This window comes from Labrus bergylta, chromosome 9, assembly GCF_963930695.1.
Source record: "Labrus bergylta chromosome 9, fLabBer1.1, whole genome shotgun sequence".
NCBI classification, from domain to species: Eukaryota; Metazoa; Chordata; class Actinopteri; order Labriformes; family Labridae; genus Labrus; species Labrus bergylta.
The window spans coordinates 24695026-24716158 of record NC_089203.1 but is presented as its reverse complement, the minus strand read 5'-3'; the positions used below and the strand labels follow the sequence as shown (position 1 = coordinate 24716158).

Here is a 21133-nt window from a genome sequence, read left to right as displayed (position 1 = left end):
TATTCCCTCCATTTAAAATATCAAACATTGAAAAAACACAGATTATAATTTACAACCTGAATTTCCAAATCATTTTCGTTATTCTGCTTAAAATCAACATATAAAGCACAATTCTTCTATAACAGTGCATTATTCCTCCTGCTGCAATTATAAAAATCCGTTTCAACAGTCTTTTCATCAGCCGCCTCACATCCAATCAGTGCACACTTCCCCCCTGACGCCTCGACCAATGACAGCTGTCCACGAGGTGCAGCTCAAGGGGGGCGGGCTCTGTCCAGTTCGACCGAGATTCCCCTTTAACCAATCGGCGCGTGACAGTTGACAGGAAGCGTCAAACATTCGCTCGGAAGTGACCAATCAGCGACAGGGAGAGGCGGACCTTAACGCCAATAATCGCACGTGACCCTCCTCAGTAGTTCCCAGGCGGTCACATCGTCAAGCCAGAGGTGAGTAAAGAGAGCGATAAATGTTACTTTTAACTGGAGTACACAACGGGAATGTATTGTTTAATCAGTAAAAAAGTATTATTGACACCTTCTGTACACTAATCAAGCGGAAAATATCCAATTTGTTGTTGTTTAGATAGAGCAGCTTCTCCAGCATGCTTTTAGCATTCTGCTGAGTGGCTAACTGAAGCTAATTAAGTACAGGTGAAATACGCGAGCCAAGTTAGCCTGCTGCGTTGGCCTTAACCAGCGTGTAATTAACTAATACATGATCCGATTAAAGCAAGCGACATTGCTTCTGTTTTTACGACTCACATTGTGTGTTTGTATGCGGGTGAAAAGCCTGTAAGTTTCTTGGCTCAGCTCCGACACTCGCAGTTGTTTCGCAAGAATCATCGCATGCTAAGCTAAAGGAGCTAAATGAACCGAGTCTGTGAAGCGGGGGTGGGGGGTCGCTTTTTTTCAAGTGAAGCAACCTGGAAGAGATATATGAATTAATAACAACAACAACAACAAAAATAAGTAGGAGTATCATTATCCGGTCGTCTTAACAGTAAGCTGGTAAATACTAATGAATGGGTGCCTCTTAATGCTAAGCTATACCAAACCTGGATCTCCTCTCATACATGAGAAGCAACCGGCGACGTTTCAGTGGAATAACAAGGGTAGGGGGCTGACTTGGGGTTGTCAAAATGTACGATAGTCTGATCCATTTGATAGCTCTTTTTAAAGGTTCATCTGTTTCATCTGGCAGGTGCTGAGATGAGTGTTTTCATCAAAATTGCAAGAAAAGAAAAAGTCCTGCACGCTGTCTGATTTTAACTAATACGATGGCAACGTTATTTTTCATCATTCAAACCCATGAAATGACCAAATACAGGTTGAGTTTGACCTCTGGACTCTGTCAAAACGAGTATCCATATCGGAAGTAAAGTTTAAAAATCTGGTATTGTAACAACCCTTCTGAAGTTAATTATTATTTATATTTATTCAATATAAGTGTCAGTTATTCCCTTTTTTTTTTTTTTAAATAGAGGACAAACATCCACTGCAATATCCAAAATTTCTCTGCGATTATTTATATTTATTTTCTTATTTGCTTGGTAAACTAGGATAATTAAATTTAGTCCTACAGGCAAGAATTCAGAGAAACTTAGAAGCAAACCTTTAACGTAATGGCCCAGGATGTTTTTAGCAGTTGATTGTTCCTCAGCAGTGAACTATGCCTCTGATGAAGGCCAGGGGATTAAAACACGTTTTGTCTTCTTTAAATGAATTGTTGAAATGACATCAAATGCCCTTCACTTCCTCCCCTGACCATCGAATGTAGGCTCCCCTCCCCCCAATTCATCACCCATTTCAACGTGGTTTGAAATGAAGAGAACATTGTAGATGTTGGCAGTGCTTCAAAGGTCTGAATCCAGGCTGAAACTATAAATTTACACTTTCTTTGTGCCTTCAAAAAGAAACTGAGGAAGCAAATCCTCAGATTTAAGAAGCTGCCTGCCTTGCCATTGATTAACTTCCCTTGACTAATTGATTGAAAGAGTCTTGTTTAGTGTTTTTCTTTGGCTTTCCAGCACATTTCTAAGAAAGTTATAGTCTTGGAGCTCTTTAACCAAGTCAGAATCAGGTTTAAAAACCTTAATTGGTAATGTAATTTATAGATTCAGACTTACAAGTTTAGCTGTCTGACCAGTTAAACCTGCTGGTTTTTGTTATGGTGTAGAGCAGGGTGTCAGACCGCCACCCGCTCTGATCAACAGTCATTCAGAGAGAAACTCGCCCTGTGGGTACAGTGATTCAGATTCAGGTTTCTGGAAGGTTCCAGCTGAGGTGCACTATGAAGACGTAAACACATGATGTCAGCACATTGAGGAGTCTTAATTTAGTTTTTGAACCTAAGACATTCTGGCATAGAAATTATTTTTAGTACTATGTCGACTATAATCTTCCAATTAAATTCATGATAAGCTAAATCACTTGCTACAATGATTTTTGAATAAATCAACAATTTGAGTCACAGCTGCTTTTCTCCTTTGTTATTGAAAACATGAAAGTAAATCTGACGGTTTTATTTCTCGATATCTTATTGCAAACTTCAGTTGTTAATATACCAGCATTTTCAACTTTCTGTTTCAGTACTATTGCAACATTAAAAGTCCTTGGCATGCAATATTGGGTAATTTCTTGTTTTTAATGGCAATCTCATGCACACTGTCTAAAGTGCATAAAAACATTGGCACTGAAATGTTGCCAATGTTTTGTTGCTATTTAGACAGTGACACCTCGTTATCTTTGTAAGAATTATAAACTTAACTTTTTTTTTTTATCTTGGACCACCTCATTGTGGCAGGTATAAAACATGACTGAAGATTGTAATTTTTTATTTTAAAGCTTCTGTACTTTTCAGTACTATCGGTCATTGAGATAACAGATTTTGTTGTTTTAAAACATGTATTTAAGCATCTAAAACTTTGACAATTTATTTGAAAAAAAAAATCATCAAAGGGAAAAAAAGAGTTTTAGAACCATCTTAGAAACACATTTGCGATATTTAACGAGACAATCATTTTTAAAAGTGAGCGCTGGAGCTTCAGATTAGTGACCGATTTGTAGTTGAGAAACTCGGTAGTTTATTCAGTGTTTGTATTGCTCCCTCCATAAAGGAAGTGACCTCCTCACTGCTTCTTTCAGTTTAAATAGTAACCTGCCCGTCCTGTCTGCTGGGGGAATTGATGCAGGCTGATAAAGGATCATTTCACTGTTAAATGCTGAAGTGGAGCTGCTCACAGTACTGCTCATATGTAGGATTATTTTCATTTTAAAATCTATTTACCTGCAAATTAACCAGAAAAGTTATTTTTAAGCTATTTTTACATTTAAAAAGACAATTAATGTTCTCATATGAACTACCACAACAAGAGCTGTTCTTAAAGCAAATAAAACCACATTTACAGTCATGTCAAGTTTTGCATGAGTCATCTTCCTAGTAAGTTTTTGTATCTTAAAACCACATCAACTATATCTAATTATTATAGATTTGCTGTTCCACCCTGAACTTAAAAGTATGTTAGATAAATGGGAACAGAAGTTTGGTTAAGCATGAAACATTTAACCATTCCATTTGTTGATTCAGATAAAACTATAAATCTAGCTAGCTATCTTAAATACAATATTTATTAAAATAAATATGAGTAAAATATAGTTGCATTGTAAAATGATCTGGATGTCAAGCTCAACTTGAACTAATAGCCAACCTAAATGGATCGGTATTCATTGTCTCAGTTGGTCTAATCCCGAAGAAATTTATATTTTTTTCTTCTCTAAAGGGATAATTTCATGTTTTTCTAAAAAAAAAAATGTATCCAAATGTAAATCAAGACCTTCTGAAGATGTCTCCTGGGTCTCTGTGAAACAGTGATCTAGATGTTTAGACATCTTATTGACTAATCACATTTCAAAGATTGATTATCTTATGATAGCAACAGCCAAGAGATGAATAAATGTTAGCTGCTTTTTATTTATTTATTGTGACAGTCAGGGTTCAGTCTTCTTTGTGTTTCCTTATCAGTCCAAACGTTGGTCCAGTTGCTGTTATCAGACAGTGAATCGCAGCAGCAGCAGCAGCATATGTCCTGCAGGCTGAACACGCTCTAATATCAGATTAACTCTGACTGTAACTCCACTGCTGTTCCAGTCAGTCCGTGTGGATAAATCCAAACTTCAGCTGGTTTCACTCCACTGATTATTGTCTTATCGGCCAATCAGAGTGCCTCTTGAATCTTATTACTTCTGCAGGATGTAAGAAAAGAACGGTGATGGTCTTCCTTTGTCCTGTAGAGCTCAATTGTTATCTGAAAATACACATAAAGGGATACTGTAATAAAACAGTAAAATGTTTAAAAAAAAGACAGTTGTTTAACAATAAAAAATCATTTAAATTACTTTCAAGCTAATTTTGACTGTCAATTTTCTATTGTCGATATCATGATTTGATATTAGACATGTTTTGAATACTATAAATTTTTAATCAATTTTAAATAATACGGTAATATACATAATAAATACATGCCATGATACAAGTCCTTAAATAAAAGTGCTGTAAATTAATATTTTACATGGATATAATGCAGTATTAATGTATCAATACGTTAATTAAGTTGAATACTTTAATTGAATTTTTTGTTTCATTTATAAAATTCTGTTTAAAAAAAAAAAAAATCTAGTTAATTGAGCTTTTTATCCAAATTGACGCATTTAATATTCTCCAGCTTTCCGAACATATTAAGTTTATAAAGAAATAGAAAAATCACAAAACAGGGTAATACACGACAGCAGACATACAATTGAGGATTAAACAATTTTAACAACAACATTTTTAATTAAACACTGAGGACTTCCTCTTGGGCGTCGCAGCTAAAATTCCTTCAAAAGCCATGTGGGCGCCAGGCAGACAGCTTTGATGCTAAGCTAAGAGCTAATATTGGTGGTTGTCACACTCATCGTTACCCTGCAGGGCTGTTAGCCAGGCATGCTAATCTGGTTAATCTGATTAGACTGGCAGTCTGCACAGAAGTGCACTGAGTTAATATGCTGAGCTAAAGAACAAAGAGCTGCACCATTCATACCGTCTTTGTTTCTGGAGTCTCCGGGGATACTTCTAAAATAGGGAGAACCTGTTTAAATTCACACATTAGACCCAACACATTGTTTTTCTTATCCAAAGTGTGTCCAGTAATAATTTGGGACAAATAAGAAAATCATATTTATTATTTTAAAATGGACTTTTAGTTGAATAATAATGCGTATTGATGTAAAGCCTTTTCTTACTATGTCAACAGTGACTGTGATTGCATGAATACCTTATGATCAGTCGGACAGTAACATTTTTTTAAAACGCAAAGTGTTGTGTTAACACTGTGGTAAAGAAACCTGAGAATAATATAGATTACAATGCATTGTGTGACTTTATTTACATAATATGGCATTAACTGTGGGAAGCAGCACTGCTGTTGTTCTCACACGTTTTACAATGAAAGGAGATGTTTCTTTTGTTGCTCCTTTCAGACTTCTAATAATTTTAAGTGCCTCACAGCGTTATAGAATTATGTCTGCACAATATGGAAAACATTTAATATGAGCCATATTATTTTTTTCAAATATTGAAATAATTAATATACGAATTTGATGAGGTCATACCTGTGTTTATAACTTCCTCTCCTGAATCAAAAATAAACTCAAATGTGTTTCATGCTGGTTGTTATTTCATCTTTTGTTGTTAAGATCAGTGAACGTGTCATTCTTTGGTGATTCCAACTTGACTTAATAAACACAGCTGGAATTAAATAATATTTGTCAATCACAGTTGATTCAGTTCATAGGAGACATAGTTATTTTATTGCAATAAATTCAGACTTTTGTAACGTGTCTAATTTCTCATATTGAAACAGGGTCTTCATGCAACCACAATTTTAAACTAGGTTATAATTCTAGTAAACGTCAAACCTAAAGATTCCTGTTTTGATACCACGGCAACAACATTTGAAGTCCTAGGCACCCAATATTAAGTAATTTCTTGTTTGTAATGACCAAAAATGGGTAATGGTTAAAATTCAGGTAAATGTACTTGTGCTTGTATAGCGCTGGTCGTATTACTACTCAAAGTGCTTCTTACACAGCAAGTCACAGTTTCACATTCTGATGGTAGAGGCAGCTATGTGAAGGGAGTGATGTAATCTGTTATTATCGTTTCTAACATCATCATTTTAAACGCGGTCGTTTTCTACATAAGCATCTCTGCTTTATTTACCTGTAAACACAGGAAGTTGATGTAACACTTCTGCAGGTCTGTTCATCTACACACTTACTGTTTGAGTGTGTGTAATGAGTAACCTGCAGCCTCCACAATGTTAATGTGCACAGTAAATGGTCCCTGCAATGTGTGTGTGTGTGTCTTGGGGTGCTGCAGTAATCCTGTGAGGTGTAATCTCATTAAGGTAAACAGAGCTGAGGTTGCGTCTCCCTTGTGTCTTGGTTGGCCATTCTCCATGACGATGGATTGGTGCCAGGGCAACGCAGGTTAATAGCCGTGTGTGTATGTGTGTTAATACAGGAGGGACATCATTAGCACGTCTTTGTCAGTATACAAAACACAATAGGACGTTTGTTACTATGAAGCTGTTTATAGAAAAAATCATCCGGGAAAACTTCACTGTTTGTCGGAAAAGATTCACAGGTAAAATAGGAAGAATAGAATAAAAACAACATGAACTTAAGGAGAACATGATGTTTTTAGCCTGACAACAGCCTGATTTAGAGTTTCCCTAATGAGTAAAAACAAACATGAAGCAGCTGTTACATCGTCCTCTCTCTCTCTCTCTCTGCAGACTATGGATCAACGGGTCGGGTTGTTCGTTCTTCTGGCAGTAGGCCTCCTCTGCCTCACTTTAGCCCCTGTGTCTCGGGCTGAGGACCTGGTTGAGGACAGTTTGGGTGACGATATGGACGTGGAGGACGAGCTGGATCTGGGTATGGCCGGTGACGAGGATGAGGAACTGGAGGGAGACATGCAGGACGAGGCTCCTTCTGCTCCTAAAACTCCTCCTGTACCAAAAGTAAGACTGCAAACACAGAGGGTTTAAAATCTGTGCAGTAGAATTAGAAAACCAAGAACTTAAACCTTCCTGGGACCCCAGGGTGTTGGTAAAATAAGAATCACAAGACAACAAGGTACGCTCTTTTTAAACCATTAAAATGCCTTTACAATTACAAGGTGGGTTACATGAGACAAGATTAAGTTTTTGGCATTTTAATTCTTCAAAAAGAGACCACCTTCATGTTGTTTTATTTAATGAGTTGTATCCCTTTTTCTAGAATAACCTGCTGATTATTTTAATCACAGAAAAAATTAATACAAAAACATGAAAATGGTGCAGAAGCTCTGGTGCAACACTGATCATACACTGGTCAAATGCTGTTTCAAATGTAAATATAAAACATTAGAAATATTTATTTCTTTATTCCTGTGAGCTCAAAGTCTAAAGTTTACAGCCCAGAACTGCTCAGAATACGACCAATATAAATATAGACTTTGTTCTTATCAGAATATATTCAAATAAACGGCACTCGCATGCTTTTATCAAAAGGTCTTTGAATGTTTTCCAGGAAGCTTCTCTGACTCATTAACCAATCAGATCAAGAGTTCAGTATTACAACTAAACGGTGTACTGACCTGCTTTTCTACTGACCTGCATTCACACCTGAAACAGAAACACAACAAGACATCAAATAAATAACAATTAAACCTGTTTCAGTATAATTTTCTGCTCCAATAAAACCTTGATTGTAAAAAAAAAAAAGGAAAATGCAAATAATGCAGACTACATGGGAGGCTCTGGAAGTCTCCCCAGAACAATTTTTGCACCAAAAATGTCTTTGTGTTTTATGAGGTACATTTTCACACAGTGATGCTTCATTTGAAAACATGTGGACTTGTTAAACACTTGTACAACGTTGATTGACAGACAGTCACCATGGTTACTCACTCTCACCTGCCTGCTACACACTGAACGAGAGGAGAAAGAGCTGCTGACCGACACTCACTGATCACTTCAAGCAGCATGCATGGAAATCAACGACTGTACTGTTAAAAAAAATAAAAATGTTGTTTAACATTCGTTACCTGTCTGTATTCAGGTGACCTACAAAGCACCAGAGCCAGTCGGGGAACATTACATCGCTGAATCTTTTGACCGGGGGACTCTTGACGGGTGAGCACACTTTACTCACACAAGCCCTGCATTTCAAATTCTATCATTTGTGATCTTACGCAGAATGTTCTCAGGATGCAGTATGGGTAATATGGGACATCTCTCTGTACCATATCAAACTGTTCAAATGTTTTAAAAGCATGTGAGTGTGGTCAACTTCTCGATTAGACACCTCAGTATTGCTGAATGTGAGACTAGTGAGCTCAGCTATGAGACCTATTTCAAGCGACTAAACAACCATCTGTGTGTTTCAGGTGGGTCGTGTCCAGTGCAAAGAAGGAGGGTGCCGATGAAGACATTGCAAAATATGATGGTACGTAAAGATCATATTATACAAACTATGAAGACACTGCTATAAATCTACAACATGTCCTAGTCTCCTTACACTATAAGTAGGCACACAGTCATACATTTTGTTGCATGATGATGATGATAATGATGTTGTTGAACAGGTAAATGGTCGGTGGAGGAGATGAAGGACAGTAAGCTGCCTGGTGATAAAGGTCTGGTCCTGAAGTCCCGAGCCAAACATCACGCCATCTCCGCTCAGCTCCTGAGACCTTTTCCCTTTGACTCTAAGCCGCTCATTATCCAGTAAGAACAACGTTTCTTCTTCTTCTTCTTCTGTCCCCGCTGTGTCTGTACACAAATCAACAGATAGTTAACAGATTTAAAAACAAAGTCAGAGGCTGTCACAAAGTTGAAATGCTCTTTACTGTTATCATCATTCTCTTCTGCTTGAATATAAAACTGAAATGATTTGAAAGCAGCGAAGCACTCTGAGTCTCTGAACTGTGACTCAGCTGAGTCATAGGTCTAAACTGACGAGTCAGAAATGATAGCAAGAAACAAACAGCGAGAATGAAATGACCTGCAGGCGGAAACGGTTACTAAATGACTTGCAACATTCCTGCAATACACGACACTTCTCCTTCCTCAGCGATCCTCTTCATCACTGTGTTAATTTACCGTTCGGACCTGTTTCATAAACATTCTCATTTCTCTCTCTCTCCTCAGGTACGAGGTGAACTTCCAGTCAGGTATCGACTGCGGCGGCGCCTACGTGAAGCTGCTGACTCAGACTCCTGAACTTGACCTGGTCAGTGTGACTTATAATAGCATGCCATAATGACCACATATCAGTTAACTGCACAGGATGCTATGACTAAACTAAGAGCGAGGATCTGATTCTATTGTCATGTCACTATTCTGAGGGCCTTTCCTGAACTGAATCTGTAATCTCAGGCTAAATTCACACTCATGTACTTCATCTTTAAAGGTGAATTTGATATATTCTGCCTAGCATCCAGAGAACTTATTTTTCAAACTACTAAAACCAAAACTTTGCCGATGTGTGTGCAATTTAGACTGAGCTGTTTCTCTTTGGGTTAAGAATCTGACTGAAGATTGGGAGTTTTTTTTAAAGCTTAGGTACTTTTTGATACTGAATCATTGAAATAACAGAAATTGTATCATTTTAAAACACACTGTATCAGAAAGAAAACCTTAAATCTTCTAGAAGCTGAGTTCTGTGTGTGTGTGTCTGTTTCCTCAGGACCAGTTTGTGGATAAAACTCCGTACACAATCATGTTCGGACCGGACAAGTGTGGAGAGGATTACAAACTGCACTTCATCTTCAGACATAAAAACCCCAAAACTGGAGAGTTCGAAGAGAAACACGCCAAGAAACCCGACGCCGACCTGAGGACCTACTTCACCGACAAGAAGACACATCTGTACACACTCGGTAATGCAACCACACAACTCTACACACACTCTGTAACACACACACCTCTATACACACTCTGTAACACACACACACACTTCTATACACACTCTGTAACACACACTCTGTAACACACACTCTATAACACACACCTCTATACACACTCTGTAACACAAACAAACCTCTATACACACTCTGTAACACACACCTCTATACACACTCTGTAACACACACCTCTATACACACTCTGTAACACACACAAACCTCTATACACACTCTGTAACACACACTCTGTAACACACCTCTATACACACTCTGTAACACACACTCTGTAACACACACATTCTATAACACACACACTCTGTAACACACACACTCTGTAACACACACACTTCTATACACACTCTGTAACACACACACACTTCTATACACACTCTGTAACACACACACACCTCTATACACACTCTGTAACACATACACTCTATAACACACACACTCTGTAACACACACAAACCTCTATACACACTCTGTAACACACACCTCTCTTAACACGCACACCTCTAAACACACTCTGTAACACACACACATACTTCTATACACACTCTGTAACACACACACACTTCTAAACACACTCTGTAACACACACACTTCCATACACACTCTGTAACACATACACCTCTAAACACACTCTGTAACACACACACACACACCTCTAAACACACTCTATAACACACACACTTCTATACACACTCTATAACACACACCTGTACACACTGGTTAAAAACAGATACTTGTTTATGATGGTCCAGGTGTGTGACTTGTCTCTCTGTCGCCTCTCAGTGGTGAACCCTGATAACACCTTCGAGGTGCTCGTGGATCAGACGGTGGTGAACAGCGGCAGCCTGCTGACAGACATGACCCCCCCTGTGAACCCTCCCTCTGAAATCGAGGACCCTGACGACCAGAAACCCGAGGACTGGGATGAGAGACCTAAGATCCAGGACCCTGCCGCCGCCAAGCCCGAAGACTGGTCAGTGCACAACGACAGTTAGGATGGAAACAATTTCTTAAAAGACCTGTTAACAGTTTGCGAGAGCAGAAAGGATTAAAACATGACTAATATCAAAATTAAAGGACTTAATGAGAAAATAAGATTTTATTTGATACAAAATGGTGCCACAGTTTGAATAAATGCCCTCTGTTAAGAGATGAGAGAAAAGAAAATTAATTAAAAGTATTGGAGGTCATTCTGAATGAACCATGGATTTTATGATATTTTATTAATAGCCACCAGCTACTAAACATTTAAAAAATCTGCTAATCATCCAAGAATATGTTTGTTTTGGCCAGCAGTTGTCCAGAAATGATCCCAAAAATAGTGAGAAACTCTGCTACCTATGTCTAACCTACTAGTTTCTATCATGATAAGGATTTATATTTGAGACTGCTGCCAAGATCTGTGGATGCTTTGATTTATATTTACTTATAGAGTACGTCTGTGTGTCTTTAGGGATGAGGACGCACCCGCTCAGGTTCCAGATGAAGACGCAGTGAAACCAGACGGCTGGTTAGATGACGAGCTGGAGTACACTGGAGACCCCGACGCGGTCAAACCTGAAGACTGGTGAGTTTAAACATCAAGAGGACAAAAACCCCGATAAATAAAGCTCAGCCCCCTCTGACTCTCAAGTCTACATGTCTTTCAGGGACGAGGACATGGACGGAGAGTGGGAGGCTCCTCAGGTCCCTAACCCCGCCTGCGAGACTGCCCCTGGCTGTGGCGCCTGGAAACGACCAATGATCGACAACCCTAACTACAAGGGCAAGTGGAAGTCCCCCATGATCGATAACCCCAACTACCAGGTATGTCAGGAAACCCCCCCTGATGTATAGCTTTTGCACAATAGATTTAATAATCGGCTGAAGTCTTAGTTGGCCGGTAGTTTGAGGATTCATACTGGAGGTCGTTTCTGTTCTCAGGGCGTGTGGAAGCCGAGGAAGATCCCCAACCCGGCGTTCTTCGAGGACCTGCAGCCATTCAAGATGACCCCATTCAGCGCCGTCGGGCTCGAATTGTGGTCCATGACCTCCGAAATCTTCTTCGACAACTTCTTCATCACCGACGACCGAAACACAGCTGAACGCTGGGCTACAGACGGCTGGGGGTTAAAGAAGGCTGCAGAGGGCGCTGCTGAGGTGGGTGGTTCAGGGGTCTTTATTGATTGATTGGTCTAAAACTACAAAAAAAAAAAAAAAGATTCAGTTTTATTCCACAGTATTGAACAATGAAGCGCACACGCGTAAAAGCAAACATTAATAAGCTATAAAATGAAAACTCAAATGATGTTTCTGGTTTTAATCGTGGAGCTGTTGGGCAGAATTTAAGAAGGGGAATAGATTAAGATGATTTTTGTAGAACATTTGAAAAAGGTTTCCTGCTGATATGCAAGAAGTCTTATTTTTACTTGAGAGGTCTGAAATTCTGGATGACGCGTTGAGTGAGACATGCCTGAATTCTTTATTTTATGGGGTTTATTTATTAGTTTACACAGTCTATTCAGTGTTATATAATTTTTATATATACTGTATACGTATATATTTTTATTCGCTTCATGTGACAATTCACAGCTTTTATGACAGTGTTTCCACAAGCGCCTGTCTTGTTGTTGCTGTATCTATATTTGTTGTTATGATGATGGAGGATATCTTTGTTTTTGTGTGATTTTAATGTAAAATTTGTTTTTGCAGCCCGGTCTTGCTACACAGATGCTGAACGCTGCAGAGGAGCGCCCGTGGCTCTGGGTCGTCTATGTCCTCACTGTGGCTCTACCGCTTGTCCTCATCATTGTTTTCTGCTGCACCGGAAAGGTAACGCACACACACACACTTATACACACATGGCCTGCCAGATAGATAAGACTTTTTACCTGGAGAGTAAGTGCTGTTAGATTACTTTTAAGTTCAGATTTGAGATAGGATCCAGACGCTGGTGTGTACTGTACCTTCTCCTGATGTTTGTGTGACTGTCCACAGAGGTCGTCAGGATCAGCTCAGGGTCAGTTGAGTCTCACCAGCTTACAGGAAGACTTAAAGGAAGCTGTACATCCAAACCGCTCCGCGCCCTCAGGCCTGGTGACTGACGCTACCACTGTTAGAGTAGCTTTGTGTTTGTTTGTGTATTTGTGCTGATGCTGGTGCAGTTGTGCTTCTGTGGTGTAGACAAGTCTTTTTGTTGTTTTAGTGGCTTTGTGAAACATAATTCATCTCGAGAAACCTCACAACAAATGTTCTCTACAGAGAGACCTTTTTGATCAAAGCCACCAGACTCCATTGACAAAAATGTTTTACACAAGAGTTTCAAGTCTTATTCAGCTTCATTTGTTTAGTGTTTATTTCATGTTAATAAAACATTTCAGACTTGAACTTAAAGCAACAATCTGTAACTTTTTCACCTGAAATAGTAGTTTTAAAGTCGATCTAATAGTATAATAACTTTCAGCAGGGACAATGGTGTCTCTCCCATGTGCATAGATTGCCTTGGTCGCCTGCTTACAGCACTTTGCGAGATGATTGCAGCCCGCTTTCTAACTTACAAAGTGGTCTGACTCGGCGACGCCGGCTTGAATTGTTTTCCTGTTTGTTTTTTTTCCGCAGAAAAAGAGCCCAGCGACACCTGCAGCAGAATACAAGAAGACCGATGAGGCTCAGCCTGATGTGAAGGAGGGAGAAGAGGAGGAAGAGGAGGAGGAGGAAGAGAAGGCTGAAGAGGCCAAGAAGAGCAGTACAGGTTGATACAACATTAAAATTTCAGAAAACTGTTGTCTCCTGTGGTGTCAGAGTGGCTCTGAGTGATTTAAAATCTTTTTCATTCAGCTGCAGAAGAGAAGAGTGACGGAGAGGGAAGTCCTGTAGAGGGAGAGGAGGGAGAGGAGGAAGAGGAGGAAGAAGACGACGACGAAGCAGTGAAGGAGGGTGAGAACGAGGCGACAGCTGACGATGTAAGGAGACTTTTCTTTTCTTTACCCTGTAGTGTTGTCACGATACCAGAATGTTAGTATTGGATATGATTCCAGTAAAAAGCTATGGATATACAATATTTAAATTTTTTGATACCAGGGAAACAAAAATAGAAGTTCTATGCACCAATATTGGGTAATTTATTGATTGTAATTAAATAAAAATCCGAGGGACCTCCAGCACATCGTTTAAAATGTACAAATACAACAATAATTGTGTGCAATATAGACAGTGCGGAGGAGTGCCTAAAAATAAAGCTGTAAAAGAAACCACAGCTTTTTGATACTGTCGATCATTACAAGATTAGAAATGTTATTGTTTTACAGGATTATTTTTAAAATTCACATCATCTTCCGATGATATTTAGGGCCAAAAGTTTTAGATTATTGCATTTAGATGACAGTTTAATGATGTATTCTGATGCTTTTATTGTGAATTCTTTTGTGGGAACATTTGGATTTTTATGGCAAGCAACTAATTATGAGTTACTTCAGCTACAGAGGATATGGAAACAATCACTATCATTAAAAGTATGTTTTTGAACATGTATATATGAAACTAAATTAAGGTTCTTGAAATGTTACTTTTCGGGTTTTTAATAGAATCAGCTTTATTGGCCATGTATGCTTTCACACACGGAATTTGTCTTCAATAACTATGCTCTCAATGTACAATTATGTAAAATTAAACATAATATAACAAAAAAACACTAATATACAAGGCTAAATAAGACAATAGTGCAGTGGTGAGTAGTGCAAAACATGCTGAGATGAACATGATGATAAATATATAGTTATGTAACAGAAGGTTAATGAGGTTGAGTTTTTACAGTGTTTACATACGCAGTGTGCATAGATTGATGAGAGGATAATATTTCAGTACATGATTAAGTTATTGAAAAATAAAACAGTTATAATAGTTGCAATCGATACAGTCTCTGTTTTAATGATTGATAGTATTGAAAAGATCTGAACCTTTAAAAGAACTACATCTATTTCATAAGACAGGTGCGTAGGAGAGGAATGAATACATGAAAAGCAAATAGCAAACAAACTCCTGCACACTGTCTAAACTACACAAATTTGTTGGAAATGTTTCTGTAACAAAAAAAATCACGTTGATTCCTCTCCCCCCTAGAAGTCGGAGGACGACGTTCTGCGGAGATCTCCCAGGAACAGGAAGGTCAGAAGGGACTGATTTCTCTGACTCCACAGCCCTGAACACCTCCCCCCTCCCCTCCCCTCCTCTAGATTATCTCCTTCCTCTCCTCCTCCTCTTCTCCTCTGCTCTGAGGCGATGCAGCCTGAACGGATCCTGTTTTGAAGCAGTGAAGCCTGCAGGAAACTAATCAAGACCTCCAATATGGACGGCTGATGATGATGATGATTCCAGTACGAACAGGACTGAGTTAGTTTGATTTATTAAAAGGATTTTTGTTTCTGAAAGAAATTAACTAAAACTTCCTGCATCATTCCTGAACAACACCTGAGCAGACTCGAACCCACGGCATCGTCGACGTGTCCGATCCCGTCTGGCGCACAGCTTAACGCCCAGCGTCATCCTGAGCTTACAACGTCCTGCCCAACCAACAGCCTGCTAACCAGTCTTCTGATACATGCTAACTAGTCTCCTGAGAGACATTTATTTGGTAAACAAAAAAGAAACCCAATAACACCATTTCAGTAGCTTAAAATCTGAGTTAACATACCGTGATCCTCTTCCGGCTGATAAGAGTGCTAGATAGTTTTATGACTTAGCCATGAGCAGATAGTAGCATAAACCTACAATTCTACAGTTCATTTAGCAGACGCTTTGTCCAAAGCAACCTACATCTGACCTACCAGAAATCTTGTTACATAACCTACCAATATGTGGCTGGCTAGGCTGACACTCACAGGATAACCACATCAATGTAAAAACTGTAAATCTTGGTTATAAGCCTGTTGTAAAACAATTTGCCAGTCCCCTGCCTTGTAATTGTAACCAGATAGGCAATTTGAGGCTGCCAACTTCCTGGTTTCTGCTGGCAATGAGGTTTTGATTAGGCTATCAGTGGTCGGAATAGCAAACCACCAACAAATATTCCACCAATTAGCCTTCCAATAAAGCGTGAAGAAATTATGACCAACTATACAAAAACTAGTTTTTCCAGCCTAGTAACTAGCCTCGAAGCATTAACTGTATTAATATGGACATCACATCCCAGAATCCTCCTGTTGTAAAAAGTGAAGCCAAAACCTCCCTCTCTTGGCTTTAGTCTCAGGTGACTGTTACTCCCACCATTTTAAATATACAGCCTATGGTTCTAAACTACAAACACATTCACCGTCTAATCTACTTGATTTATCAGTGTTTTGGAAGTCTGGAAATTATCTACAAGTGGTTAAAAAGTTTTGCCAGTTTCATAAACCATTTGCAAATTTTTGGGCAGGCTGACAATTTAGCTCGCCAACAATCTGAGGTAGCTACCTTCACACTTTGGTGATGGTCCCTTTTTTTTTTAAATTAGTCGAGCCTTATTTAGGCTTTAAGAAGTCTGCCAGTTAGCCTACCAACAGGTTGCTAACTAGCCTGCAAACTTGGTGACTCCTTTTCCAACTTAAGCTTTCTGGAAGTATTGGCAAGCATTCTTTCAAAGGGCTAAGGAGTTAACCTGCTTAGCCTTCTGACATGCTAGTTAGCTCATGAAAACGCTATCAACCCATTTGGACTACAAACAGTCTACTAATTGGCATAATTAGCTTCTAACAAGCCCACAAAAAATAATGACTTACGAACACCTAGCAAATTAGAGATTCAAATTCACATACTAACAGTTGTTTTTTTATTCTTTTGATATTTTATAATTTTGCTAGCTAGTGTCCTTAAATTTAGAGATTAGCCACGTGCTAATGATTTTAAAGAGCTGAACTGGGAACACTCCAGCTGATATGAGTTTTCTTTATTTCTTTTTTTACGTCTCATTTTCTGTCATTGAAGTGTTAATCGGTTAGCTTCATGTTGGCCCCACTAGAACGAGTGTTTCTTCTGATTTTATGTCCTGAAGTCTTCGAGAAAGGTGAAGACTCTGGGTCAAAGAGAGCGTTGAAGTTAAAGGAGAGTTTTACCTAGGGTGACTAAGGTGGATGTTGTCAAACTGATCCTGTCTTTGTAAACTAACCATTTATCTTTAAAAACGAAAATATGGCGTCATTATGATGATGGTTGCCTGGCAGCAGCAGCAGATGATCTTCCTCAAATAAAAACAAGAATAATGTTATATCGGAAACGACGTCTGTGAAAATACTTTTTTACACTCTGGAGCTACTAGGACTTTACTTTCTTGTGAGTCAATTTTTGTAGATCTTGATTTTTTTTTAACATCTTCTGCATTGATCTACTCCCCTAGGAGTTAGAGATTACAATTTTACAGTTTACCTCTTCATGGTCCGGTTGTTCAAAAGGTTTTTCCCATTTAAAATAAATTATCCAGATTTGGTAATCCACTTTTATTCTACCAGGGATCACTTAATCAAGCTTACTTTTATCCTGGTTTTTCATAAGAAAACTGGATGTATCAACCTGATCCAGGTAAAAAAAGAAATTAAGGATAACCAAATCCTGTTTATCAGAGCTTTAAATGGGACTTCATACTACATTCTTTGTCCACAGGGGGCGCCAAAATCCACCCAAACAGAAAGATCCTCATAGCTGCTTTAAATTATATATCTGTTTGACATGTATGCTGTTTGGTTTAATGCAAACAAAAGTCCTGTATTGCTTATAAAACCCTTATCTATACCTACTTTTTCACTAAAGCAAACCCGGATTTTGACTTTTGTTTTTCTGACATTATTTCCACTTGAATCCAGCCCTCTGCTTGGATCAGAACGATCCTGATCTTTTTGATCACAATCCTATTTTAAAGTTCAAATAACACAAACTAGGTGTTTGATCAGGACAATAACCAGGATTTGAGAGACCCTGATCTTATCCGACTATGTAATCCTTTTTTTTTGCTTTTGACCAACCTGATTTGATTGAATTCTGTTGGATTATTTTTTTAAAAACCACACCCAGGTGATGAACATGAATCTTCCTGGTGTTTCATGTGCACACCTTAAACTCATCAACAGCTCTCCTTTTTTAAATGAGCAGCTGCCGTCTTTATTTTGACTTAAATTCAACATGTGAGCAGGTGGACAGACACCCAGTCCCTCTTTCATTGACCCCATATAAAAAGAAAAAGGCACTAAGGGAAAACTCAGGCGCTTAACCTCACCCTTGTCCACCTGCGGCACCACAACACCTACACCAGACCTCCACTAATAAGACGCTTGTATCCTGAATCCTTGTCAGATTAGACCCCCATGTTTAAGAGATGGCACTTCAGCGTCTACAAATAATCTCAGCTCAAGGTCCACTTATGAGCCTTTTTTCTGAGCTTTCAACAACATCTCAGGGTTTTAAACAATAGATGGAGCTTGTTAGTTTTTTCTGTAAGCGAATCAGTCACAGTTGAGACGATTTAAAGCTCCTGTGAGGAGCTTTCGGGTTATGTTGATTTTGGCGACCCATGTGGACAAGACTGGACCCTTCCATCTCTTGCTGATCTTGTACTGTACATGTCAGTGGTGTTTTCCAATTTACAAAAATGAATCTATCTTTGTTAAAAATGTCTAATGTGCAACTTGCAATTAGTCTGCTGCTGCCTGACAACTTCTAGTCTCATGTCCTCAGTTGTAGGCAAACAAATGGCTACTAGTCAAACAAACTTCTCTGAAAACACCTAAAACTGTTAAGTGTCTCTAGTATGGAAAGATCTTTTCTTTTATGCCATAAGGACATTTCCAGTTTTCTCTCCGCTAACACTCTGAAGGATTTTGTGATCATGAAGAAACAACACGAGAAAAAATTAATAAACTTTCCTTGCAAAGATGTCAACTTGGGTTTAAAATTGTTAAGAGTTATTTTATATATTGATGAAAAAAAAGAACCATGTAAAGATTACAAAGCAGAGGCTGATAAGTGGTGTCAGTGCACAGTTTGGTTCACCTGTACAATCTGAAATAAACCTGGTTTTGTGAGTCTGAAAATGTGTGAAAAAAATTGAATATCTACATTTGTCTGCTCTTTTATCCATGTAGTAACTGTTGATGTGTCTGTTTATCTCCTGGTTGTGTCATACTTCAGTTTTCCAAAAGGTTAAAAGCTATAAAACTTAATCTGTAAGACGTATTTTTTCTCTTGGTAATTCAGGTGAGGATTGGCTCTCTTGACAAGAAACTCTGTGCTGCTGTGATTGGCTAGTGGGATTTGACAGCTGGGCGGGGAAAACGTCAAATATTTGGCCGTTGGTGTGTTCAGATTTTGGGCCTTCCTGCTTCCATGTCAGTTGATCTTTAACCTTTCTTTTTCCTCCTCTCTTTGACACAAGATAGTTAAGTTTTGGCTGTGACTCTGCTGCTTTGACTCCTTTTTTGTTACTCTGTAGCAGTAACTCTAAATTGATAAAGTTTTAAAGCAGCAGCATACATTTAAGTCACAAAACTTTCCACCAAACTCTTCCATCGTCTCCCTCTTTGTGTCTTTTGTCTGTCTGATTCTTTTCTCGTTGTCTTTGCTCGTGCGTCAGGTTGAAGCTGCCTAGCTAACAGACTCTGTAGACTGAACACTGTATCTGCTGGTGAAAATGTATGACTCTGTAACCCTGTACTTTTTATTTTTGTTTGACTGTGTTTGAACTAAACAGTTGGCCCAGCCTGTTTCTGATGTGCACACTCTGTAGGGAGGTGGACCTGCTGACAGAACACACACAGAGGTCCAACTTTGAATAGAAAAACTGTGATGATGGAGCCTGACGTGTGTGTGCGCGTGTGTGTGTGTGTTAGTAGACATGCAGCCGCATTTGTTTCGATGAATAAAAAGGCCAAATGGAAACTGAACTATGGTTGCCTGTGATTTGTCTGATTTCAACTTTAATTAAAGCTTACATTTAAATAAGAAAAATAAATAATAATTATCTTTTGTCACCTTTACAAATAAAGCTACAAAGTGATTTAGAGACAAAAACATGTTGGACAATATTCCAAAGTTTGTCTGAGATTTTCTAGAAACATCAATCCAGACCCAGTTCTTTCAATGTTTGGGGTTGGGTCAGCTGCTATGGAGCTCTCTTTATCAAACAACCAGAAGGATGTGATATGCTTTGTGACGCTGTTAGCAAGAAGAATTCGGCTGAACTGGAAACAAAAAAAATCCTCCAGTTTATCAAGCTTTTATTCTGATGTAATGAAGCATTTGCAGTTAAAAAAAAAAAGAATTACTCTGAGAGGAAAGATAAATATGTTTTACTAAATATGGCAGCCATTTATAGACTACTATAACAAAAACAACCCCAGGAAAAAATAATAATTTAGTGAAATCCAGAGCACTAGACATCCTCCAAGTTGTATTATTATTACTATTTAAATCTTTTTATCTTATTATTTTAGTATTATTTGTTTTTTACTTGTGTTTTCTATATCTTATCTTTTTATTTATTTATTATCATTGAGTTTTTTGTGTTGGTTTGAGGTATGAATAAACATTTCTCAGATTGTTTTTAAAAATTTTTATCTGTATTTGAAAAAGAAAAAAACCCCAATAAAGACAATAAAGACAACAAAAACATGTTGGACAAACTGAAACAAGTGAAATTATGTGTTTTCCAGTACAATGATCGAAATGAGCTACAAATTGAAAGGTGTTTTACCTTTTACACATGAGTATTTCCAATTTAAATGTCAATAAGGGTTTTTCCCCTTTTCTTTCCAGGTATGAGCTTCTTGTCACCAACACAATTCAGAGTATTGACAATGACTGTTTTTTGTTTTGACCGTTTTGGGCTACTCAAAACAGAAGCTTACCCGGAAGTGGGCGGGGACTGATTTATTATTGATTCTGTCTTCTTGCTGTCATTCATCACAGAGGCGGGGGGGGACACGCTGTTCCACGCCTACCTACTGAATATTAGGGTTAAATTAGATTTTTTTCTCCTAATTGCAAAAGCTCACTTGACCGTCTATGTTTCATATTCCACAAATATTTTTTTTAAATCCAACTGATTTTTCATTATTCCCTGTGTCAAAAAACGTTGAGCACAGTTAGGTTTCCTAACCCGCTCTCTCATTGGCTGTCCCTGCTGTCAATC

General features: G+C 38.5%; 1 protein-coding gene across 1 annotated transcript; it reads left to right on the top strand.

Annotated features, from left to right (window-relative positions):
- The first annotated feature begins 324 nt into the window (after window positions 1–324).
- canx (calnexin) lies at window positions 325–19886 on the top strand. Its single transcript, XM_020638361.3, has 15 exons — window positions 325–446; window positions 6836–7063; window positions 8145–8218; window positions 8473–8531; window positions 8671–8812; window positions 9236–9317; window positions 9774–9966; window positions 10786–10975; window positions 11456–11569; window positions 11652–11808; window positions 11926–12141; window positions 12694–12813; window positions 13600–13732; window positions 13819–13943; window positions 15100–19886. The coding sequence occupies exons 2-15, from the start codon at window positions 6839–6841 to the stop codon at window positions 15157–15159; spliced, it is 1890 nt and encodes a 629-aa protein (XP_020494017.2). The 5' UTR covers window positions 325–446; window positions 6836–6838; the 3' UTR covers window positions 15160–19886.
- The last annotated feature ends 1247 nt before the right edge of the window (window positions 19887–21133 follow it).

What these genes read in the sequence shown, in the direction of transcription:
- canx (XM_020638361.3), top strand. Translation starts at nt 6,839, where the DNA reads ATGGATCAACGGGTCGGGTTGTTCGTTCTTCTGGCAGTAGGCCTCCTC. An exon ending in AGACATTGCAAAATATGATG is followed by an intron (nt 8,532 to 8,670) that starts GTACGTAAAGAT and finishes GTTGTTGAACAG; the next exon opens with GTAAATGGTCGGTGGAGGAG. An exon ending in GCCGCCAAGCCCGAAGACTG is followed by an intron (nt 10,976 to 11,455) that starts GTCAGTGCACAA and finishes GTGTGTCTTTAG; the next exon opens with GGATGAGGACGCACCCGCTC.